At 42.8% G+C, this 26,255-nt stretch overlaps 1 protein-coding gene across 1 annotated transcript; it reads right to left on the bottom strand.

The window, feature by feature from the left end:
• Window positions 1-3,111: 3,111 nt before the first annotated feature.
• Window positions 3,112-25,115, bottom strand: MINPP1 (multiple inositol-polyphosphate phosphatase 1). Its single transcript, XM_081861880.1, has 5 exons — window positions 24,316-25,115; window positions 18,631-18,828; window positions 15,560-15,657; window positions 13,453-13,586; window positions 3,112-3,719 (listed from the first exon to the last, which is right to left on the bottom strand). The coding sequence occupies exons 1-5, from the start codon at window positions 24,908-24,910 to the stop codon at window positions 3,308-3,310; spliced, it is 1,437 nt and encodes a 478-aa protein (XP_081718006.1). The 5' UTR covers window positions 24,911-25,115; the 3' UTR covers window positions 3,112-3,307.
• Between the last annotated feature and the right edge of the window lie 1,140 nt (window positions 25,116-26,255).

Genomic DNA, 26,255 nt, shown 5'->3' with positions numbered 1-26,255 from the left:
TAAATTACAGAAGCCAGAGCCTGTTCCTGCACTAAAATACATTTCCCCACCTTCTGCAAATATTTTTAATTGATTGCAAATCATGTCCCCGTTTTATCTTCAATGCTTTAAAAGTAGCCGCTCAAATCACTATTTTAACAAGCGCTTAGGAGTGGCAATTTAGAAAGCAGGTGTGCTACCATAACCTCATACCACATTTAAGTAGGGCATCAGGTACGAGTCATCATTATTTCTTCAAATAGCAAACTTGCTGGCCCCACTGCAGTGAATGGAGCTACCTTAGTATTATTGTTTATATACTTCAGCTTTATTCTCCAAGAAGCGTAAAGTAGCATAAATTGTTCCCCCCCCTCCTCATATAATCCCCACAAAACGACCCTGTGAGGTAGGTCAGGCTGACTGCCAACCTGAAAGTGCAGAACAATAATTAAATTGTTTTATTTAACATACAGAAAGGGGCGCCATTCTTTCACCCTAGTTTTCAAGTAATGAAATACTATATTTTTTGCTCTAGAAGACTCCCTTTTTCCCTCCTAAAAAGTAAGGGGAAATGTGTGCGCGTCTTATGGAGTGAATGCAGGCTTCACAGCTATCCCAGAAGCCAGAACAGCAAGAGGGATTGCTGCTTTCACTGCGCAGCGATCCCTTTTGCTGTTCTGGCTTCTGAGATTCAGAATATTTTTTTTCTTATTTTCCTCCTCCAAAAACTAGGTGCGTCTTGTGGTCTGGTGCGTCTTATAGAGCGAAAAATACGGTATATAGTTCTTCCATCTCCCTGCCCTGCCACAAGTAGAAAGGAAAGCTGCATGATGCCTCTAGTTGGTAGAGTTATTCATCGGGAATTGCGTGCATTTTTTGCATCTCTTCATTATTCCACCTTTTATCTACATAGCCCTGTTCTATGACTCATCACTTCCTGTTGATTCTTATCTTAGGACATGGGTTGCTGAACAGGTATAAAATTGTGTGTGTATATGTGTGTGCACATACAGGTATATATGTATAGAATACAACTTCAAGTAGAGAAGCAGAGGCTGCAATGGGAGGTGCTAAACCCTTTCCCAGCCCTGTCACCACTACACCTTCCCGAAACTGAGCTCATTTCCAGTCTCCAAGCCCAGACAGGGGGGGAAAAGCAGCTGGCTGAGAAAAGTTCACTAGCCTCTCTAGTTTGCTCTTCTTCCACTTGAAATGACTACTCCCCACATTTTAGGTCTGTATGGCGCATTTTGTGCCTTAAGCCTAAACATCTATCCTGAATTTAACAAATGAGACAAATCAGTCCAATAATTACTTTTTTCTTTAATTTTTTTTCTTGGAATGGCGTGATTTAGCTATCTGACAACATCTGAGGTGTTTAAACAGCTTGTACTATCGTGAAGTTTTCCTTCCTTTGTTATACAGCAACCAAACCATTATATGATATGCAGGAGTTTGAAACCATAAACTGAATTATAGGCACACAAAAAGCTCCACTGTAAGCACACACCTTAGCAACCACATTGCTCACAAATACTTATATTCATCCAGTATGAAAGCAGCTTTATCATGTGATATGCTACATTTCATTTCTCCTGTGGAATTGGATAGACAAGACTTCAGTGTCAACAGACCTATCCTTACAGGTTTGTTCACCTGACACTCCCAATTAAGAACCTCCCCTCCCCACCCCACCCCAAATTGTCAGTATAACCTTCCCTTTAGAAAGAGCTCCCTTCAAAATGGTGGTGTATGGCATCTCACGTTATAGACCAGCAATTTAACACAGAGATACGCTGCACACTGTATAACCACGATGCAGTCTCTTTTATGGATAGTTGTTCTTTATTAATTTTTCTTTAAAGCATGGGTTTTTTAGCAGCAACTCTTGGTAAAAACCAAAACCCAAATCTTCAAAGTGTTTAGCGATACTGTATCCAAGATAGTGCCCCACTAAAAAAACAACACTCCGGTTTCAAGGAATGGTTCATAGGAATGAAAAAAAGCTACAGAGAAACAGACCAAAAAAAAGCCAGGACTGAGGTGATAATACTATTTTCAATTCTGAAAAACTAATTCCTGCTTCAATGCATGATTGAATATATTTAGTTGGGAAAAGCAGTCTCTTTACAGTTTACATATGGAAACCACACCCAAGAATGGATTTAAAGGGGGAAGCCATATTAAAGCATCATGGATTTCCTCTTTAAAATGTACACTATGTACTACAGTTGTACCTTGGTTTCCGAACAGCTAAGTTCTCGAACATTTTGGCTCCCGAACAGCGCAAACCAGGAAGTGACTATTCCGGTTTGCAGACTATTTTTGGAAGCTGAACATCTGACGGGGCTTCTGATTGGCTGCAGGAGCTTCCTGCAGCCAATCAGAAGCCATGCTTTGGTTTCCAAATATTCTGGAAGTCGAACGGACTACCAGAATGGATTCCGTTTGACTTCCAAGGTACAACTGTGCTCTCTCTAGCTGAGTAATTTTGTTCGTTTTGAAACTGAACTCAAAGCAGTGACCCCCTTCTCTTCAATGTTATTATTATAGAGTACCTGAATGCCCGTCACAGATTGGCATCTGCCCAATTGGCAAACGTACGACGCCTCTTTTTGAAGCCGCAGAGCCACATTATTGCTGGGCAAAAGCTACCAAAACAAAACACCAAAAAGACTGAATTATGAAAATAGATTAAGCAGCACTAGTATTCTCCTATTGCTTTACAATTTTGGGGTTGTGCGCAAATAGGTCATATTCAGAGCAGACCCATTAAAAACAGTAATTAGTAAAGTCCATTATTTCAGTGGACTATTTTGAGTATAACTTAACTAGATGCAACCTTTTATGCAAGGTCTCCAAAATACTTGGCAAAAACCAATTATTTTTGTAAAACATAACCATGAAAACCACCTGGAATCTTATATAAGAGATGTTTGTACTTAGGAGATGTTTGTAGATAAGAGGCTGTATTCACAAGTGAATATTCCAGTGAAGCAGCAATTGAGATCCACAATAACTTCCAAACTATTCACATTAAATAACTGGCATAGCTATGAAGTAAACTGTATGCCAAATACCATGTGGTTACACCTAGATCATTCTTGATCCTAAAAAAGGCAGCTTTTCCCCCCAGAAACAGCTTCAGAGGTTTGTTTGAATGTTTTGAGATGTCCTGTATCTTTGTTTTTGTAATTTTGTTTTTGAATTTGAGAAACCAGTTTATGAAGTTGTTTTTTTAAAGTGTGATGGTACATCTTCCTAAAAAGTAGCAAAAGCAAAAGAGCTACATTTTATCAAACACTTCCACACACAAAAAACGCTTCCTCTACTTTGTCCCCTTTATATGCAGATCACCTTCAGTAGTATTTTTTGGCATGTCGCACACTTCAGAAAAGTGACAATTTTGGAGGGCTTCATTATAGTGGTTTTTCAGGTCGGTGTACAAAGCAACTGTTTCTCCCGTGTGTGGAAATTGCAGCAGCTTCTCGTTGAGCAGTATCTGGATCTTGTACTCTTCCTTTGGAGTTGCGGCTTGATCACAGTGATAAAGCACAAACAACAGGTTTGCGGCATAAGGGACAATGCGGCCACTACGAAATTTCCGGTGCATCTGCCTGTGGTAGTTGTTAGCTTTAAGAGGCTCTTCGTCTTTGAAGTAGCCCATGAGAGCAAGGAGAGGTTGAAGGGTTTCTGCATGTCCAAACTGGAGGATCACGGGAGAGGAAATAGGCTTCGAACTAGAAAGTTTAAAAGCCAAGCAAAAGATGGTTAGTCAGATGAATCTAAGGGTGGATCTACACATTCGGGGGAAAACACGCTATAAATAAGTCAGAAATTAAATCGTTATAACAAAAGAAAAAGAAACGCTATGGAAAATCACATAATTTTTTTTCACTCTCCAACACCATCTGGTGTTGCATGTTTATAACGCATTCAAAACGGTGTTTTTTTACTAATGTAGTGGAGTTCCAAGCAGTGAGGCACAACTACTGTATAGTTACAAGAATTAGCAAACTATGCTACTGTAATAGAGTTGTTTTACTTTTGGTGGTCTGAATCGTAGGAATGGCATTTGACTGCTAAAAAACTCTTGGTCAAGAAATCATTTTTAAAACAACAACAACAACAACATGTTATTTTAAAGAAAAGAACTAGAAGATTACAGAGTTCAATCTCATTCCCGGTTAAGAGATGACCTGCAGTTACAGCTGAGATCATGTGGATATTGGGGTGCAGTGGAAGAGATCAATTCTCTAAAGAGAATGAATGGCAAAGCAGAGAATGTGCAACTCGCAACTCATCTACAGATGATGTGCTCATTCTGTAGTGATTTTTTTGGCACATGAATGGCGACGACTTCATTCATCCTATTGTCCAGGCAAAGTGTCACAGCTTCTCTTGGATTAGTTTCTTTCCACTGCTACCCACCTGTTTAGAACGGCCATGTTATGGACCTTTCTCCCTGTACAACATACTAAAAATCCAACTGTTCCTCTCTGTCCTCGTGGCTACAACTCTGGTTTATGTAAGCCCTCTGGCCTCTTCCTCTTTCACATCTTAGTCCTCTCCCGTATATCGAGAAACCAAAACCAAAATTATTCTCATTTCTCACTGATCTGACCACATCATTTGTTTCCTTCCCTGACTTCCCATGATCTTCTATAGTCAACAGAAAGCCTGGCCTTCAAGGCCTCTCTCTGCCCCTGCTCAACCTATATTTTGACTCCTATTTCTCATTTTATCTCTGCCCACTCCTCCACCTTGACAGTCAACTGACCAAATGCCTGTTTCATTTCAGATTGTAAGTTCCTACAGCGTCTATGTTGCTTATGTAACTCTAATGTACCGCGGTGATGGTACAATATAAAAAAGTAATGCAAAAGCAGCTGTCTAGTTTCTTCTCCCCAAAACTATTATCATCACTACTATTTATAGTTAATATATTTTTTAGAAAATTTAAAGGTCCAAGATCCCATGCTACTCATGATTCCATGTGCTCATGTTATAGTAAAGCAGAATGTCAACTCCAGTATTTTTATTCTTTGTATGCTTTGAAGTAAGGTTGTGGATTTTTCTCAGTTTTATCTTTTTGTAAACTGCTTTGAGGTGTGCCCCCCGCATCAAGCGGTGTATACATTTTAAGAAATGAGTAAGTATGTTTAGAGTTCCAGCTAAACCAAGCTTCTCAGTAGTAAGCTTGATAAGATACTTATCAAATTATGCTGTCCCTACCTTTAGAAGCTTGTAACATAATCTTTATAAAGGAACATACAGATGTAACTATAATTTGCATTAGGGGATGCCATGCTTGACATATGTTGTGTTTTGTGAATGGAATAAACAAAGCCCAGTTCATAAATCCAGGTTTTCATCACAATTAAATGTAAAAACTTTCAAGCCTTAGAATTATTAGCAGCAGCTATGACAAGCATACGAAGGCCAAGCAACAAGCCAAAGCGAAAATACAGTTTTTAATTCAACAGAGGAAAGTTCTTGGTACTTCATGTTAACCTGTAACATCAAAAAGGAAATAAAATGCAACTACTTGTTTGACCTGTCCCATTTAGAGAAGAATGCTTTGAAGTATCCTGCTTCTGAAGTTTAAAAATGACACTTTGACATAATAAAGTACTGCATAAGTTATGTTATATCCTCAGTTCTTTATAACCGGAAAGCTTTAAGGAAATAAGATAGATTACTCATTTCTCCAAGAATTCATATACATATTTTTGTGCTTATGGTGGGGTAGTACAGAAGAAATTCCCCACAATACTGTGATTTAGCAAGCCCAAGAAATCAGACTAAAAACTGTTTTTACATAAGGAAATGAAGGTATACAATTTCCCCTTTCCCACAATTACTGACCCAATGCAAGCAACAAATACCAAATTTCCTTCTTTTTTCTTTCTTTTATTTTATTTTATTAAGAAAACCAACACAAGTGAATTTAGTCTTTGGTCAGGATGAACATTTTAGCTGTTTGATGAGATGCCTCCTTTACCAAAGTCATTGCTTCCTATAGTCTTTGCCATGTGGCTAGTGCTTCTTAGTACATGCTTCTTACATTCAGGTTTCTCTGATGCATAGCCTAAAGGTAAAGGGACCCCTGACCATAAGGTCCAGTCGTGGCCGACTCTGGGGTTGTGACGCTCATTTTGCTTTATTGGCTGAGGGAGCCGGCATACAGCTTCCAGGTCATGTGGCCAGCATGACTAAGCCACTTCTGGCGAACCAGAGCAGCGTACGGAAACGCCGTTTACCTTTCCACCAGAGCGGTACCTATTTATCTACTTGCACTTTGACGTGCTTTCAAATTGCTAGGTTGGCAGGTGATGCATAGCCTAATAAGGCGCATAAGAATAAGCTAGGTAACTCTAACATAAAACTCAAATAAATGAAGCCTGTACCAATGTGCTGTCGCACATTTTTGGACACTGATCAGAAATCAGTATCAAAATTCTGGGAGCAGAAATGTTTCTGCCAACATCTGACATCTGAAAGAACAGCACAAATTGCTTTCTGTTTAGTAAACTATCATAGCAAACAGATCTTTGTTCTTTTTCTTTAGGCAAAAGGTGATCTTTGGCATTTTCATCTGTTGGCTGCCAGCTTAGAAGCCTCACCCACAAATGAAGGCAGTGTCTGACTGGTTTAGAAAGAAGGCGTTTCTCTCAAGCATGAACTCAGGAGTTTAATGCCTAATGAGATAGTCCACTGTATCCAAAATTATCTTCTGACCAAACTGTGGGAGGCAGTGGAAGACAGGAGTGCCTGGCGTGCTCTGGTCCATGGGGTCACGAAGAGTCGGACACGACTAAACGACTAAACAACAACAACAAAATCCAAAATTCTCTAGCTTGTGTAATAAGAGTTTGGGAGTAATGTACAAACCCATTCAGTAAAGAGATATCAGAAAACAATAAAATCTGAATTTACATGCTGGCATTTTAAAGTTTTATTTCTGTTTCAAAGAATCGGAAGTGGGTATCCCAAAGTCAATTCAGCACACAGAATACCTTGCCACCAAGCTGTCAAGATGTGTTCAGAAACCCTAAAACCTATCCCTTGCTATTGGGTGAGCTGCTGCAAGTCACAATACATAACACAGGGCTGGATCGGCCTTGGTCAATCTGGCACTCTCCAGATCAGGCTTCCTCAAACTCAGCCCTCCAGATGTTTTTGGTCTACAACTCCCATGATCCCTAGCTAGCAGGACCAGTGGTCAGGGATGATGGGAATTGTAGTCTCAAAACATCTGGAGGGCTGAGTTTGAGGAAGCCTGCTTCAGGTGTTTTGGACTTCAAATACCACCAGTCCCAGTCTAGACTCTACAGCAGAGATGGGTAACCTCCGGTCTACAAGTCTAGTCAGGCCCAGCATGGGTTCCAGTTTGGTCTATGAGACCATTTTCCCCAAGCCACACCAACCTGCCCGACACCTGATATTATCTGCGATGTTAAGTGTGGAGCAGGTAGAGACGTGTTTGCCAACAATTAGGAGCCTTAGAGAGCACTCTCTATTGTTCCTTGACAAAGCAAGGCTTGCTGTCAGTGCAAATCAGCAAGTCTGCGGGCATCGGAGTTCCCATTGGACCCCATCTACCTGTCACGATGGCCCATGAGAGGAAGTGGGAGCTTTCAATATGGCCCCAGGAAAAGATTCCCCACCCTCTAGAGCAGTGTTCTTCAACCTTGGATCCATCCAGTTAGCCAGTGGTCAGGGATGTAGTCGTGGTCCAACGTTACCTGGGAACCGAAGGTTGAGGAACACTGTTCTCGAAGATGGACAGATGGTATGACTCAGAAGAGGGAAGGTACATAATCTCAACTTCAATCGTTGTTAAATGACTCCTGTTACTCCTTCTGTTGACTACCAAATGCCTTTTGAAATGATATAATAACTAGAAGCTACCCTCTCATTTCTAAGCTGCAATGAAGAAGAAAGCTCAGTGTAAAACTCAATTCCAGGCAGCATGTTGGGAGTTGTAGCCCTTGTAGCCCTAGAGCATTTGAAGGACACTGTATTGGCAAAGGCTGAATCTGATGAAATAACACTGGAGCTATCTGACTATAGTGGTAGTGTCTTCAGTTCTTGCTCTGCTTCTCCCTGCCCTTCTGAAAAGTATCTGACAGTGTAAACCTGTCCATGTCTTACGCATACACATGCCTTACTGCGTTCAGTTATGCTTGTAAAGCAGTACTACGCAGGAAGACAAAAAATAGGCAGAAATTGGCACCAAGCTTATAAGGCAACGGTGACAGAACTCGGCACTCACAGCTCAACACTGAATTCTCAAACCAACCCTAATGCTGCCCTCCCTACCACCTGTTGGCCCGATGACAACCCAACAGCTCTGATCTGTGTACTGTTCTCAGTAAGGAAGAGAATGTAATGCATTATCTCCATTCGAACATCAGCTGCCAGCTGATAGCGTCACAAAGGTCACTGGGTTTGCAGGTACAGTATAGTTGGACTAGATGAACCTTGGGATCCCTTCCAACTCTGCAATTCCATGATTCCAACTATGAGGACTGCCATTGCTCCTTCTAAGTTTTCTTCAATTTCTTTCTATAGCACGCAAGAGGACTAAAAACATGGCCATGTCTTTGTAAAAATAAATGGAATCCACAACAGAAGCGCAACCATTCACTTCACAGGGCTTTGAAATGTTCAGTGTGCGTTGTTCAGAAGCTGAGGCTGTGGCTACGGTCCACCAGGTGGAGTCTTAACTTCCGATAGGAATCAAATGAGAGAAGTTGTTCCTCAACCTCAGGATGCAGTTTTAAAAGTCACTTCGGTTGGGACAAGTCAATTTCTCCCCTAAACTGTTTAGAGCTCTTAAAAATCTTTACAAGGTTATATAATTAAACATTCCGTAAAGCCATTCCAAACAAAGCTAATCCCTAAACACACAAAGATTAATACACAGAGGAGCATATCTCATATAGGGTCAATAATAAGGCTGTCTTCTGATGTCAAATAGTGATCCCTCCCAGTCACTGAAGAGAATCTTTCTTTCTTTCTTTCTTTCTTTCTTTCTTTCTTTCTGTCTTTCTTTCTCTCTCTCTCTCTCTCTCTCTCTCTCTCTCTCTCACACACACACACACACACACACACACCTCCACTGATTCAAATAAATCCTTGGTCATAAGGTATTAATGAATCACAATGCTGAATAACCCAATTGAACTTCTGAATGTTTAAAAGTTGTGTAGAAGAAGATTTAAGCACACGAAGTGTCTCTTATACATGCATAGGATAGGCTGCACCTGCTGAAATTCCTCCCTCAGTTAAAAAGCACAGAAGCAGTGCTTTCCTTTGCATATGGTCACTCTATTAAGGCAGGGTTAACCTTATAATAGGTGACGCGGGTAGCGCTGTGGGTTAAACCACAGAGCCTAGGACTTGCCAATCAGAAGGTCGGCGGTTCGAATCCCCGCGACGGGGTGAGCTCCTGTTGTTCGGTCCCAGCTCCTGCCAACCTAGCAGTTCAAAAGCATGTCATGTGCAAGTAGATAAATAGGGACCGCTCCAGTGGGAAGGTAAACGGTGTTTCCGTGTGCTGCTCCGGTTCGCCAGAAGCGGCTTAGTCATGCTGGCCACATCACCCGGAAGCTGTCTGTGGACAAACGCCAGCTCCCTCGGCCTATAGAGCGAGATGAGCGTGCAAGCCCAGAGTCAGTCACGACTGAACCTAATGGTCAGGGGTCCCTTTACCTTTACCTAACCTTATAATAAACATATCATATACAAATTAAAATTCTTAAGGGGGGGGGGAAACAATTTACGAAGTGAGGAGGAAGAAATTATGAAGCAACTATGCATCTGCCTTGGATGCTTTGCTTGAGATTCCTGCATTGCAGGGGGCTAGACTAGATGACACTTGGGGTCCTTTCCAACTCTACAATTGTATGTTTCTATGTAGCTTAGTCCAGGCATAGGCAAACTCGGCCCTCCAGATGCTTTGGGACTACAACTCCCATCATCCCTGACCACTGGTCCTGTTAGCTAGGGATGATGGGAGTTTGCCTATGCCTGGCTTAGTCAAATGTCTGGTCATATATGTATGTATGTATATGTATATGTATATGTATATGTATATGTATATGTATATGTATATGTGTGTGTGTGTGTGTGTATATATATATATATATATATATATATGCAGGTTTTGGTGTCCTCGGGTGTCTTCCCGTGTAAAAGTTGGGGTGTCTAGGCGACGTTTCGACGAGGTCTCACTCGTCATCTTCAGGCTGGTGCTTTCGGCTTCTTGTTACTGGAACAGAGCAGGATCTCAGTGTTTGAGTTCCTATAAATACTGTAGAGGGGGTGTGGTGTATAGCCTCCAATGTTCTGGGCAGAGAGGAAGTTCCCAGGCTAGTGTGCCTTTTCTTCTTTTGTTCCTTAATTACTTGAGAGATATCTTGAGTGATTTCTTGAGTGATATCCTGAGTACCACTTAGGTGGGTCATTAGGTGTGGATTAGTTGCTAAAGTCTTTGTGTCTTGACCTCTTGAACTTTGTGAAGAGTTTTCCTGAGAAGATGGCTGTACTGTACTTAGTTGTGCTCTGGCTTGGCTTCGTGTATAGGGGCGAGCTGTGGTTTTGTGGCTTGTGTCAGCCAGATCTGTGTAGGGATTGCAGGGGGGTGCAGCATCCGGAGGTGCCACCATGGATTGGCTACTGGATGGTGTCTGTAATTCATCTGTGGAGAGGGTCTGGGTTTGGGTCTGGTGTGGTTGATTGGTGTTGGCGTTCTGTGTGCCTCTGGATCTGGTGTCAGTTTTTGTGGGGAGGGCTAATTTCCAGATGTCTGGCAAGCGGGATGTGTCGTCACGCTTGTTCATGTTGTGAGGGTGTTTCTCTATCTCGATGGCTTCCATGATTATTCTCTTGTGGTGATGTTCCGTGTTAAAGAGCAATTTGGAATCTGCAAAATTAATTTCGTGTCCTGTTTCTTTCATGTGTTGGAAAAGAGAGGAAGTTTTTTCTTCTTTTTTGACGGCATTCTTGTGTTCTGCGATACGTGCATTTATTCGTCTGTTTGTTTGTCCAATCTACGAAAGCATATATATATATATATATATATATATATATATATATATGAATGATACTGAATGGAATTGTGGAATAGGGCATATCTAGAGATGGGCACTTCTCAAAATCTTACCTTCGCATGGAAGAAAATTAAGTTCTACCCCAAATTAAAACAGAGTTTAAAGACTTCCAATGATTTCACAGTGTTTTTTAAACATTAATTCATGTTGTGGGAAAGAACTGTTTGCCTCTTGGTACAAGTAACACTGATTAAATACTCTACTATTCCATACTAAGTACATTTTAATAGAAAAATGATAGATAAATAGTGGCTTGTTATTTTACATTAGCTCTGCATACGTTATCTCATCTAGCTGCAGCTTTAATTGGGGATTAGTGGCTGGAAGTTAAACTTATCTACTCGATTCTAAGTGTCACATACGGCAAGTCACTTTGTTTCCATGTGTGTCTCAACTCACCCTCCATAGAAGGCAACAGCTGCCCTCTGCTCCCTTGTCAGGATAAACAATGATCAGTATTCAGAAAAAGCTGGTAGGTGAAAGAGGCAATTAGGTACTTTAGTTTACTACGCTTAGTTAAGAGAAACCTATTCAAAATTTAGATTAGAATCTTCTGTTTATACTGCCATCAACTGTTAGGAAAAGGAACAGCACTGTTTCACAAAGCTCCTAATTATATCAAATCTAGACACGATGCAGGCAATTCATAACTGGGATCTCCTGCAGCTTTTTGTTGTTTAACAATCAGCTGCCTACAGACTGGCACTATTTTTCAGGAGGGATTCAACAGCTTATGGATATTTAGGTCTTCTGCACAATTTAAAGTGCTCTGGTGCAACAAATCCATTTTTTAAAAAAATAAAAATGACTTATTGCAGTAAGGAAAGTGACAGGGAAGGGCCCTAAAAACTGGGATAATGTTTGATGGGAAGTCATACTGCCTTTCTGCAAATGATTCAAAATAAATGCTCACTAAAGAACGGACACCATATGTTCTCCACTCATTTTAGAATATAAAAAGTTATAGTCATGTGTTTGATATCCAGGCATCCAGAAACAAACTAAAGGGAGGTTTTGCCACAGATCCAAACTGAAGTGGGAAATCAGTCGCAAGTGGGCTGCAAGCCAAATAAAATACCTGATCATACACCTAACTGTGACCATAGCGGTTCAATTGAATTTAAATCTAATAATAATAATAATAATAATAATAATAATAATAATACAATATATTTTATTTATACCCCGCCCTCCCCAGCTAGAGCCGGGCTCAGGGCAGCTAACACCAGTAAAATTACAATAAAAACATAATAGGAAAAAGAAAAAGAAAAAAACCAATTTAAAATACAAGTTAAAATACAATTTAAAATGCAGCTTCATTTTAAAAGTAGCCCATAGATCAAAACCATAAGGGAAGGGAAACATAAGGGTCAGACTGAGTCCAAACCAAAGGCCAGGTGAAAAAGCTCTGTCTCACAGGCTCTGCGGAAAGATGTCAAGTCCTGCAGGGCCCTGGTCTCTTGTGACAGAGTGTTCCACCAAATCAGGGCCAGTACTGAAAAGGCCCTGGCCCTAGTTGAGACCAATCTAACCACCTTGCGACTTGGGACCTCCAAAGTGTGTCATTTGTGGACCTTAAGATTCTCCATGGGGCATGCCAGGAGAGGCGGTCCTGTAGAAGACACTTCTCTCAATAAATCATCCTCTTGTTTTGTAAGCATCTATATCTGACATTCAGGACTTTTTCCAGGCCGCCCCCTCCTCCCTAGGCTACTTTCCCTGCTCTGTGGCCTTAAATGCTTTTGGCTGGCTAGAATGAGTCCTTGAATTGTGATGCTTTGGGCTTTTCTGACTGTAGGAAGAGGCAGGGGTGTAGAAAAACTAGCCTACTGTACAAAGTTAACATTCAAATTTGTTGCTCTGCCTCTTTTTGTCCCTGGAACATAGCCCAGAAGGGTATGCAACCCTTGGGCTGAAAAAGGTTCGCCAACCCACATTCCCTGTCCCCTTCTTCCACCACCTGCTACACCAGAGCTTTTCAAATTGCATGTTACACCACATTAGTGTGTTAGCTGCAGTGTGTGGGTGTGTCATGTGAATGCTCCCCACACTCCTCCTGGGGCTGGAAAGGGGTTAATTTAACCTCTAGTTAGCTAGTAAAACTGAATTACTGTTTCACAAAATGATGCATGTCTAAAAAGTGTGTCACCAACATGAAAAGTTTGGAAAGCTCTGTGCCACACGCACACACTCATTTTGGTCTTTTAAAACATAAAAAAGAATGCTTACATATATTGATCATTCCACAAATAGCAGCTGTGGCACATTCAAGAAGGTGGAACCATTTTAGTGACACCTAGAATGGGACCACGAAACAGAGTATGTTTTCCCACCACCACCACACACTTTTTACCTTTTACTCTCTGTAACAGCCTGGTCCAAATGTTTGAAGATATCCTGCATAAGAATGCAGCTGGAGCGGCTGTTGATAGGATACCCATAAGCTCTCTTCCAGTACTGCTTCAGATCATTCAGATATTCAAGAACCTAGTATCACACACATTTAAAAGTTGTTACAGAGAAAGATTATTTTACATGCAACAAGATATTTTAGTAAATTGCAGGCAGGCCATTCCAACGCACACAAACTTTCATATAGCTATTGGTACCTAACCCATCAATATAGATAGATAACACGTTTTCCACCCCAGGCAATGGGTTCTTTCCTCTTCCCACCCCACCACCATTGCAATCAGGAGCAAATGCTTTGGCAGAGATCTGCCTTTATAACACTGCAGTCGAACCTCCCAGGGGCAAGCCAGGAACAGCAAACGGGAATGAGCACTGAAGTCTACAATTTAATAGGAATATGAGTGATTGTTTTCCTGCACAGGAGTGAAGTCAATAGGTGCAGCTAATGCTAAAGACATTGGTTATGAGCCCTGTTAAAAGCAGATGCTACTTTTAGGAACTTAGTATTCCTTAGAAAGAGACTGAAAATAGCCAATATATATGCATCTGTTACCCTAAGCATCTACATGCAGATGTTCAGGGTGACAGGCTGGAAGGTTGGGCAGAGTAGGAGAGGGTATCTAACGAGAGCAGGAATGTTAAATGACACTCCCCAAAACCAAACCGTGGTGGTACCATTTGTATTTGCCTCATTGAATCATAGAGTTGGAAGAGACCACAAGGGCCATCGAGTCCAACCCCCTGCCAAGCAGGAAACACCATCAGAGCACTCCTGACATATGGTTGTCAAGCCTCTGCTTAAAGACCTCCAAAGAAGGAGACTCCACCACACTCCTTGGCAGCAAATTCCACTGTCGAACAGCTCTTACTGTCAGGAAGTTCTTCCTAATGTTTAGGTGGAATCTTCTTTCTTGTAGTTTGGAACCATTGCTCCGTGTCCGCTTCTCTGGAGCAGCAGAAAACAACCTTTCTCCCTCCTCTATGTGACATCCTTTTATATATTGGAACATGGCTATCATATCACCCCTTAAGCTCCTCTTCTCCAGGCTAAACATGCCCAGCTCCCTTAGCCGTTCCTCATAAGGCATCGTTTCCAGGCCTTTGACCATTTTGGTTGCCCTCCTCTGGACACGTTCCAGTTTGTCAGTGTCCTTCTTGAACTGTGGTGCCCAGAACTGGACACAGTACTCCAGGTGAGGTCTGACCAGAGCAGAATACAGTGGCACTATTACTTCCCTTGATCTAGATGCTATACTCCTATTGATGCAGCCCAGAATTGCATTGGCTTTTTTAGCTGCCGCGTCACACTGTTGGCTTATGTCAAGTTTGTGGTCAACCAAGACTCCTAGATCCTTTTCACATGTACTGCTCTCAAGCCAGGTGTCACCCATCTTGTATTTGTGCCTCTCATTGTGCCTCAGTAGGCTGTTTTGGTCAAATTAAATCATGTTAAGTGAGTGCCAGATTTCAGCTCATGGTTAGAATTCAACTAAGTTTTCCTCATGGTAGACCACTGAAATTAATGGACTTAGCTGAGTAATGCTGATTAATTTCAGCAGCTCTAGGTAAAGGTAAAGGGACCCCTGACCATTAGGTCCAGTCGCAGACGACTCTGGGGTTGTGGCGCTCATCTCGTTTTATTGGCTGAGGGAGCCGGCGTACAGCTTCTGGGTCATGTGGCCAGCATGTCTAAGCCGCTTCTGGCGAACCAGAGCAGCACACAGAAATGCTGTTTACCTTCCCGCTGGAGCGGTACCTATTTATCTACTATTATCTAGGTTGGCAGGAGCAGGGACAGAGCAATGGGAGCTCACCCCATCGTGGAGATTCGAACCGCCGACCTTCCGATCGGCAAGCCCTAGACTCTGTGGTTTAACCCACAGTGCCACCCGCATCCCTTTCAGCAGCTCTACTCTTGGCTGAATACTACCCGCTATGTCCTATATAATTCTGTGAGACCGAATAATAGTTTTTTTCACAATACATTGCAACATTCAATTCTCCATTTCTTTAGTTAAGGGGGTTGCAGATGTGTACACAGTACCTACCTTGGCATCTTCTTCACTGAAGAGCGAACACCAGGGGGAGCTAATGTTTTTTATGGCCAGCTCAAATGAGCAAGTGAAAAATGCCACCTGAACCAAATCTGTTGTAAAGAGAAAGCAACAGTTAGCAACACACCGACAGTACGTCAGGCAGGATGCCACAAGCCATCAATGAAATGTTTACGCAGAAAGGGCAAGACACAAGGACCACATCAGTGGTGAACAAAACGCCCCTTTACAAAACTGCTATGAAGGTATGCAATAAAAAGAGATACAATCTGGGAACCAAGTCCTGTGTATAGAACAAGGCTAGGGAACCCTTTGTACGCTGAGAGTCGTATTTCCTCAGGGATAACATCTTGGGAAATGGATAACAAGCGTGGGGGGCAAGGTCATGATTTTCTCTCACTTCTGAACTCCTATCCTCCGTACATCAATTAGGCTTTGGAAAAAAAGCTTCCATTGGCAACAACAGAAGCTTTTTTCTAGTCTAATTACTGTGTCAAGGAGGGGCAAAGAGGGATGAGACAGAGTGGATCCAAAGGCACCAGGAGCTAGATCTAGCCTGCAGGCAAGAAATTCCCCTATCCCTGGCACAAACAGGGGTGACGAGCAAGAACTATGCTTGCAATTCCACAAATGGGTCCGTAGTCTGCTGCATCCCTGGAATCAATACATATAATACACTACAAACTATAAGCAAAAAGAAATGAGCTAGTGAATATGGGATTTTTATGTATTTCAAGCATGTTTTTAACATATGATATAAACACGGAATACATGGTGGGTATTAAATATTTGCAATGAATTATTTGATTAGATTTGTATGAACAAGAACACATCAGTGCCTGGAGTGTTTTATGCATGCATGTGCTTCTGAAAATATTCACAAACTTGTTCAAAAACTCAACTTAATTAAAATTGCAAACTGTATAAATATAAGCCTCATTTTTAAGGCTGTTAGGTGAAACTTAACATGTTAAACTTTCTACCATTGAAAGAATCATAATCATATATTCTGTAAAAAACCCAGCATGCATACAATAAGTGAATACATATACTCAGACAACATCTTACTACCTGCTCTTGTTTCAATCACTCTTAGAAGGGTTATGATTAAAGTAACTAGAAATCATTGTTGCATGTACACTACAGGAAACTCAATATTCTTTAGTTAGTTCAGATGGTCAAGTGAAAAAGGACACCAGAACCCAATCTGTAGAAAAGGCAAGTGACAAATGAAACTGTCAAAACTGCATCAGTTGGAGTTACGGAAGTGTCAATACTATATCATATGACACTGACCTTCTTTACTACATTTATATCTGCATATCTTAGAGCTCCTTCTTCATCAATTATGGTTCAAAATCCCTTGCCTAATGAATTCAAGAGTGAGACAGAAAGGACTTTTTATGCTGTTAGAAAACTTGAATTGATGCACCTGCCTTTATCTATCACAAATAAAAACAGGATAGAGTTGTTTGCAGTGGCTCTGGGGAGTAGTGAACTGTAATAATGATACTACCTATGTTCATCCGATAAAAGTATGTCTTTCCCCCACTTTTTGTGTTTGATTGGGGCTTAGTGATGTTCTGTTGTATTTTAAATGGAATGTTAACCACCTGAAACGGTTGATAGGAAGGATAAAATACTGTAGAATGAAATAATACTTCCTGATTCAGTAAAAGGAGATCCATAATACAAATAATTAATGCAAATGCACATCCAGATGCCCATTTCACTGTTCATCTGTGTCCCACTAAACTGGGTGCATGTGGGTTTTTAGTCCCAGACTGGAATACCTAACACCGTCTTGATTCACAAAGTTATGCGGAATATCTATCACCAGTGCTTTTCTTCTAAAAATATGTTTAGGGGTACTCTCATTTTCCTACTCATATTGAAATACTGTCCCTCAATGAGACCAAACTTAGATTCACAAAATGTTTAGGGGTATGCTTACCCCTGCGTCCCCCACAGAGAAAAGCACTATCACCATCTGGATCCATAAAGTTTGTACAACAACAGCAAGATGAGGACCTCTCTTTTCTCATGAAAATACTTTCTTCCTGGTAAAATCTAATAAAGTTAGCCTGTGGCCCAGGAAGGGGGAAAAGGTTGCCACAAAGAACTTGTACACAATAGTTGGTTTCTCATGCTTCTTAAGTGTTTGACCACAAGCCAAAGCATTCCTTTAGGCAGCCCCAAACATCTGCATGTACCCAGGAGAAACAGACTTACAAAGAAAAGCAACCACAAACATCCTTCCTCTATGCTTCACCACCAGCAGTTCTTTAAACAACTCTGGCAGCAGTCAGTTGTGGGTAGATATCAGCTGGGCACAGAGAACTAGTTGTACATTTATTCTAGGCATAATTTTGGAAAAGTTGCAGCTCTTGTGGTAGATAGTTTTAGTTGTTTGCTCTTCCTACAGAGGTTCTTGAAAGGGTGCCGACACCAGTAGCTTATGCCACACACCAAAATAAAGCTTATTAAAAGACAACGTTGATAATGGGTCGTGACATGGATATTGTTAGTTACTAGCTACAGAGCTTGCTGGTAGTGGATGTTTTGTAGTTAAAAAGAAAAAGCACTGTAGCAGTGAAATAGGCATGTGTGCACCATTACCTGAAAACCGCATGCAAGAGTTGATAGGCCATTTCCTTTCTGCATTCCACACTTCATCGTACAAATTTTCCCAAGCATCTTCAATACTTCTAAGAGTGTGTCTCAATGGAGCACGACTGTCTGCTCTCTCCAGGCTACCACAGAAACATGAACTAGGCTTCAGTTTTCGCTCTGCGTGGCACAAGTGTGCATCTCTGCACTTGTGAGAGTCATATAATGCATGCAGCTGAGATACTTTAACTTATGTGAACCAGTCCCTAAGAGCGATGAAAATGAAAACAAGGCACTGGGGGGCGGGGACGGGGGAAGGGTAAATATTTTATGTCCCCCAGTCAGGTTCAACAGAAGTTAACCTTTAAAGCTTTTCCAACAGATGTTTATGTTTACTGCTTATTTGCTCTTCGTAATAACTGAGAACAGGTAGGAAGCTGATAAAAGAACATTACCTGCGTTTAAGTCATTCACTGGTAGACACAAGGTATTTGCGATTTTCCCCACTACTTCCTTCATCTCAGGACCTTCCTTGAAGGCATCCAGCTCATGCATAGCCGTATCATTGTCTTCTATATCTTTAACAAATCTTTCACATAGATCAAAAAACCTCATCAGTTTGTCGTTGGTTTCAATTCCTTCTGTCGTCGTGGCTGAAAATGAAAGGGCAAAAGGTTGTTAAATGTCGTAAGTTGCTTTAAAGTGGAATATAAATTCACAAAAGCAAGCACGTTGCAAAATACACACTCTTAAAACTGAATAATCTTCTGTCAAACACTGAGTTAAAGGTAGTTGCTTCAAGTAAACTACAGGGGGCATATGCTTTTTTATATAAAGCATTTTGCACAGAATTTCTCAAAAGGGTTCTGAAACCAAGGGTTCTGTGAATTCCTCTATTAACATAAAACCTTGCTAAAAGTAAACTGGACAAATGGTTTGCGCAAAGAATATAGTGGGCTTGATTCTAGAAACAAGGGACCATAAAGTCACATCACCACAGGCAATGGCCTGCCTGACACTATTCAGGGTCTCACTAAAATCAACCATCTGAATGATCCTGGACTGCTCTTATTTTATCCTTTCCAAATACCAAGCTCTGCACTTTCCCTAGTTCATAAAATTATGATTATCTTCCCAGTAACTACCACCCCTCACTTCTGGGCACTTGGAACTTAAGGAAGTGATTTTGCTCAGTGCCCTTTAGAACATCCATTATTCCTTATCTCCCAACTTTGTGCTACAGCTCATTAGCATTCTGAGTGCCCCTACCTGAAATCCCAGTACAAAAATCTGAGACTGATCTTCCTCTCCCCCAGTTCCTACATATAAACAGAATACACTACCTTGGAATGTTTCATGTGTTTCAACATGCCTATCTTCTGTGTAACAATTAATATGAAAATCTCATGTAAATTTAACCTACTCTGACATCAATCACATTGGTTTTTCAATCTCTTGGTTGCAGTTCTCAGTATGCACTGTTTATATCGTGAGCGAGGAACAAATGGCCCAAACGCTGAATATGACCCAAGGAGCCTTTGGTTCAAGATTAATTTTAACTGCTGGCATACGCAGTACTATCCAGTTACCAACAGTGTGTCTTATGTTATTTGTTTATTTAACACAATTAGTGTATTGCTTAATCATTGAAGTGATTTACATAAAATATTTTCACTTTATTTATTCATTTTAAATTTCCTTAATATTACTAAAATTTGTATGTTTAAATATACTGCAATATATTTCATACTTGAAATGTATTAAATGCCAACGTTTCCAATCTATACTGAGTATCATGTTAGTTCCTATGCAAGCATATCTGCCATGTATTATTAGTAGTAAGTGCTATCTCTGTACAGTAATAATAATAATAATAATAATTTATTATTTGTACCCCGCCTATCTGGCTGGGTTTCCCCAGCCACTCTGGGCGGCTTCCAACAGAGATAAAAAATACACTAAAATATCACATATTAAAAACTTCCCTGAACAGGGCTGCCTGTACGTGTCATTTCATACAATAACAAAAGCAAATGCACGCACAAACGTTTTTGAAGATCCAACCTAACCAGGGTGCAGGGGGGAGAGTGAGGCTAACTTGTGAGGATCAAGGTTAGAGAATGATAGTTATACACTTCAGCTTAATTTCTGTTGTGGAATAAGATTTAATCTAAAGGTTCTGTGGTAAAGCGGACACGTGTAACGTGCAGGAATTCTGTGATTTATTAAATAATCCTCAAAAAGTAAAATGGATAAGTATGGCTTTTGGAAAAACAGCTTGAGTAAGCAAAAGATCAATAAAAAATCTGGCTGAACTAGTTCAAAATCCATCTAACTCAGCCTACTGTTCCATACAACAGTTGCTTCCAGGAAGCTCATAAAACAGGACACAGACATGTTGACCCTCTTTATCCAGCTTCTGATATTCTAAGCCACTGCAAGTTCTGAACTTGCAGTTTCCATTAACTTACTTAGCATGGCAAATAAGATATTGATAAATGTAGAACGGCGAGGGGGGGGGGGATGTCAATTTAAGGATGAATAAAAACATTTAAGGAAAGTTAGGAAACAATTCATAATTTGCCAGTTCTGTTCCAGAAGAATAAACAGAACCTATAAGGCATTTTATGAAAAAATAAAATAGAAATGCTTGCTATTATGAACACAAGGAAAAAGAACAGATGTTCCTGATCATAATTGTTGCTGGTTTCTATCAGTCTCAGGAGCCAATGTAGGAGTGTGCCTTTGAGGATAAAGTCGAACCGTTGGGAGAGATACAGCGTCTGCTGTGGCTGTAGAGACCAATAAGGGAGAAACATGTTTTATTGCAGCTGGGGCAGATGAAGGAGTCTGGCTGCACTGATGCAGGTGTACTATGGCATTTCTTCTGTCTGCGTTCCTCCGAGTAGTCATTCCTCCTCTGGTCACTGCTGTAAATGCACAACCTGTCTGTCGTTCTCCAGGCACTCCAATCATCTGCAAGGGATTCCCATACAACGGGACTGATGTTGCCAGCCTTTGTGTCATGTTGGCAGCCATCTTTGTAATGCAGACTTGGTCTGCCAACAGGTCTAGTGACAGCTCCCTTTTGGGGATCCTGCCATCTTCCATTCTGTGTACATGACCAAGTCAGCAGGGATGTCACTGAGACAGAACTACGAACATGCTGGGAATGTGGGTTTGGGAGAACATACCTTTATTTGAGACTCTGTCCAAAATCTACCTGATGCAATGCATATGGAAGGCACTGAGGCATCACTCCTGGTGGGTATAAGTTACCCATGAACTTACTTCCATAAAGCAGCCTGCTCAACACACAAGCCCAATAGACCTTCATCTTGGCATTGGTTGTTAGCATCACATTCTCCCTTACCCTTTTGAAGAGGGAAACCATTGCCATAGATAGATGCCTTGCCAATGCACTTGTCCAGCTCAGCATTGATGGAAAGGTTGCTGGTTATGGTGGAGCCCAGGTAGATAAAATTGTCTACCACCCTCAATGCTGATGCTGGAGTGCTGGTAACATCTTGACCCAATATGTTGATCTTCATCAGGGTGGTGGTGAGGCCGAACTCCATGCGAGCTTGGACAAAACTGCTGACGAGTCTTTTCAGAGCTTGCTTAAGAGTGTGCTGTCAAGGCTGCGTCGTCTGCAAACAACATTTCGCAGACAAGAACCTGCCACACTTTTGTCTTGGTGTGGAGACATGTCAGGTTGAACAGACCTCCACCTTGAATGGTGATCATTAGGCCAGGCACTCCTGAGCAGACCTTGTTTCTTCCAATAAAGAATTAACGTCACTTAATCTGTGTGATTTATTCCTGGCATCCACTTTTGACACTGTGGTGACACATGTCTTGTGGCATGGATCCTTGTTTTCAACACTGCAAGAGAAGGCTGTGGAGGTGTATTATGAGGGAGAAATTGAGGCCGGCTTTCAGCACTTCTGTTGGGATTCTGACCTGTCCTGGGGCTTTACCACATGCCTGAGAGTTGATGGCATTCCTCAGCTTGCCAAGGGTAGGAGATGAACCTAGCTCTGCTGTCAAGAGTCTGGATGTTGAAAATTGTTGTGTCAGATAATTGTTGTTTTCCTGTGAGTATAACTCTTAAAAGTGCCCTGCTTCACCTGCTTGCTGCTGTAATAATCTCTCCAGAAAAGGTTTTCAGTAGTGCAGTTTTCCTTACTATTGCTCCAAAGGCTGCCTTCATGCCTTCAAACATTTTGCGAGTGTTAAACCACAACAAAAAAGGCTGGTATTTAAGTTAGCTGTGCAGTGAGCAGGAATATTAGATAAGCACATTAACTATGATTTGAAAGTTCTGGCCAGGTCTTCTATTTTTAGGAGAGGGACCAGTATCACACACAAAGGGGGACAAAAGCAACCCTTATCAAGAGAAAATGGCTGGGACTGGGGTCTTAAATGATTATCCAACCCCCTAAGTTCAATCAGGGTTTAGACCCAGTTTTGGCACAGAAAGAGGAGAGAGACAGGGAGATGTCCCCCTGTTGATTCTCCTCAACCTCTCACCAGCTTTCAATACCATCAACCATGAAATCCTTCTGGATCAGCTGTCCAAGTTAGGGGTGGGTGATGCTGCTTTGCAATGGTTCCAGTCCTACTTGGACCGTCATTTCCAGTGCATGATGCTTAGGGAGTGCTGTACAGCCCCATGGAGACTTCAATGTAGAGTTCCTCAGGGTTCGATTTCATTCACCGCGCTGTTTACCTGAAACTCCTGAGTGGCGTTATCTGGCATTTTGGAGTATGTTGTCAGCAATATGCTGATGGCACACAGCTCTGCTTCTCATTTACACCTGCAGGGTGTGGTAGTGGATGTGCTGGATTAATGTATTTCCTCGGTAATGGACTCGGTGAGAGACAATAAACTGAAGCTCAATCCAGATAAGAACGAGACACTGTTAGTGGGTAGTTCCCTAGAACCGAAGGATAGGAGGTTGCCTGCTCTTGATGGGGTTACACACTCCCTCTGAAGGAGCAGGTATGCAACTCGCGGGTATTTCTGGATCCTTTGCTGTCGCTTGAGGCTCAGGTGGCCTTGGTGGCACAAAGTGTCTTCCATCCGCTTCAGCTGGTGGCCCAGGGACAGTGATAACCTAACTTCTGTCATCTATGCTCTGGCAACTTCTAGGTTAGATTACTGCAACATATTATCTGTGGGGCTCACATTTGGCAGCCAGGTTGCTCATCAGAGCAATACCATTTGAACATATAACACCAATCCTGGCCCAACTGCACTGGCTGCCAATTAATTTCCGGCCCAATTCAAATTGCAGGTTTTGACCTATAAAGCCTTAAACGGTTCAAAACTGCAATACCTCCAGGGCTGCCTCTCCCCATTTGAACTGACCCAGACCCTGTGATCAGCATTGCAGGACTTTTCCATGAGAGTCCCAGAGGGTGGCAACACCAGGCGCCTTTTATGCAGTGCCTCCCAACTTACAGAATGCTTTCTCCAAAAAGTATTGTCTGGCGCCATGATTATATATATATATTTAGACGCCAGCCTGGCATTGCCAGGCAAAACCTTTCCTCCTCTTGGTTTTAATGTATCTGCTTGGGGGTGGGGAGGGTCTCATATTGCAAACCTAGGCTTCTCTACCAACAACCCTGTCCTACTGAATTCAATGATGACACTTACTCCCAGGCGCCAAACTGCTTTCATGTGGTGCATTTCATTTTGATGCTTTTTCTTTGCCTAAAGTGCCTAATACGTGCAAATAATAATAAAATAATAAAAATAAAAATAGTAAGTGGGGTACATTATTGCTGCCTTGGGGTCTTTAAATGGTCTGGACCTCTGCACCCACACCCCAAAGTGCCATCAGCTATCATGGGCATAGCTGGGGGTGGGGAGCAGGGGGGCAGTCGCCCCTCCAAATACTTAACTGAAAGTAGCAATTGTAGAATCACTCTTGGGGTCAAAAGAAAGTGGTAAAAAAACTGTTGTTGAGACATATCATTCGGAAACTGCTGGACAGAGCCAAACAGAGGACGATGACAGGTGGGTGTCCCCGCCCTCACTAACATAAATCCTAGCTACGCCCATGCAGGTTATAATGAAGCAGAGAATGGACGGCTTGCTGGGAGTGGGAAGGATGCGGGGTTACTCTCACCATGCTTTTGGGACGTGCCCTGCCGCTGGCCGTCGAGCGCCTGCCGGAGCCCTTCGCGGAAGGCGGCGGCGCTGTCCAGGCACCGGTGCTTGGAGCTGCTGACGAAGGCGAAGCGTCGGTTCCGGGCCAGGAGGCTGGGGAAGCGGCGGGCGAGGCGCCTGGCCAGCGTCTCCATGTCGCGGCGCCCCCGAGGGGCCAGCTTGCCGTCCATGTCCGGCCGGAGCCACATGGTCCAGCGCGCCAGGCGGGAGGCGGCGCTGGCGTTGCATTTCCCGGCGTTTCCCTGGACGAGTCCGTGGAGGCGGCCCAGCTTCTGGATCTGCTTGCGCGTCGGGAAGCGGGTGCCGTGGCGGAAGACGGCGCCGAGCTGCAGCGGGGCGCAGGAAGCCGGCGGCAGCGGGAAGCCCGGCTGCGGCGGCCCGAGCGACAGCGGGTCCCGCAGGAGCTCCGGGTGCAGCTCCTCGTAGCGGGACTTGGTGCCGAAGTAGGGGCTCAGCCTCTCGGCCGCCGCCTCCGCCTTCCCCTCGGCGGGCCCCGGCGCCAGGAGGAAGAGCAGCGGCAGCAGCAGCAAGAGGCAGCCGTCGGGTCGCAGCATGAGAGCGGCGAGGAAGCGGCTGTTCTCCTCCTAAGCGCGGTGCCCGGACCGCAACCCCGGTGTAAAGCGCGAAGCCCACGCAGGAAGTCGAGCCACAGGGGCCTCCCCCTCCGCGCTTTGGCTTTTCCTTTCCGCTGATTGGTCGGCGACTCCCCGCCCACTTTCTGCTTGCCCGCACCCAAAATGGCCACCTCGCCGCATGACTTCTAAACGCTTTAAGCCACTGCCGCCCTCAAGCAAGATGGCGGTTGTTGCTTCCCATCCCTCCCCGTTCTCCCTGCCATCCTATATATACAACAGTGCCCAGCCCTAAGTGGCGTTCAGCCTCCTCGGGAACCTGCTGAGAGAGGCTGAGGAAGCCTGACAAGCTCTTCCCAAAGCCGACAGGGCAGCTGAACAGAAACAAGCACCCCTCTACCACTATCATGTATTCTTCCCTTTCCCTTGTTCCCTCAAGTCCATTCAGCGCCTTGGGAAGGCGGAATAATTGTGCAAAATAAGCACACGACCATATATCTTACTGAGGGTCTTGTCAGAAATACTCAAACAACAAAAAAATGCTGCTGCGGATCCCAGTTATTATAAGGCTGCTTTGACTGCAGGTTGAATGGACTTTGGGTGATGCCAACGCTGTTATTTTAGGTATGTTTAGACTCCCCACCCCCGTGGCCCAAAGTAGCCCTGTGCTCATATGAAGCTGGGGTCAAGGCTGAGTGAGTGGTTAACAACAACCTTGCAATGCAGTCCAGTCCTAGTATCCTCATAATCTGGGAAACAGAAGAGGCTAAGGCTGAAAGATTTACAGCAAACTTGCAGTGTAATTTCTCTGTAATTACCCAACATTGTTACATTCTAAGGAACATCTAGGTCCTTACAACAAACAGGCTCAAACTATAGATAATACTGACAAATTGTGAAATATCTGGTGGTTTTGCCTTTAAAAAGTGGGGGGGGGGGGCAGTGCAAGGCTACCAAGCTGCTTGCTTGCAGGAATCAGAGACAATTCCTGGTCTGAGAGGACCCTGTGAAGGGAGCTGAGGTTCTCACCCCTCCAGAGAGGGGAGAGCTGCTCTTTATGAATATTCTAGATCCTGCTATACCTCAGCCACACTCCTGCAAACAAACAAACAAACAAACAAACAAAAACCACATTGGGGAGGGAAGAGGGGAAACTGTATATTGAGCATATGCTAAATTTCTGCATCCAAGCTACAAGATTCCAAAACAACAACAATGTGCAGTGATTCATACCCATTGATGAGAGACTTCTCCTAGGGAGAGCAGGGGAAATACAGTACTGAGGCTATCTAATAAGCAGAGTGCCAGCTCATAGAAACTAACCAGA

Source organism: Podarcis erhardii (assembly GCF_964252035.2).
Source record: "Podarcis erhardii genome assembly, chromosome: 5".
In the NCBI taxonomy this organism is placed as follows: Eukaryota; Metazoa; Chordata; class Lepidosauria; order Squamata; family Lacertidae; genus Podarcis; species Podarcis erhardii.
The sequence above is the reverse complement of the archived record's forward strand: the minus strand, read 5'-3'. Positions and strand labels throughout refer to the sequence as shown.

What these genes read in the sequence shown, in the direction of transcription:
- MINPP1 (XM_081861880.1), bottom strand. Translation starts at nt 24,910, where the DNA reads ATGCTGCGACCCGACGGCTGCCTCTTGCTGCTGCTGCCGCTGCTCTTC. An exon ending in GGGCACGTCCCAAAAGCATG is followed by an intron (nt 18,829 to 24,315) that starts GTGAGAGTAACC and finishes TTTCATTTTCAG; the next exon opens with CCACGACGACAGAAGGAATT. An exon ending in AGTGAATGACTTAAACGCAG is followed by an intron (nt 15,658 to 18,630) that starts GTAATGTTCTTT and finishes TCTTTACAACAG; the next exon opens with ATTTGGTTCAGGTGGCATTT.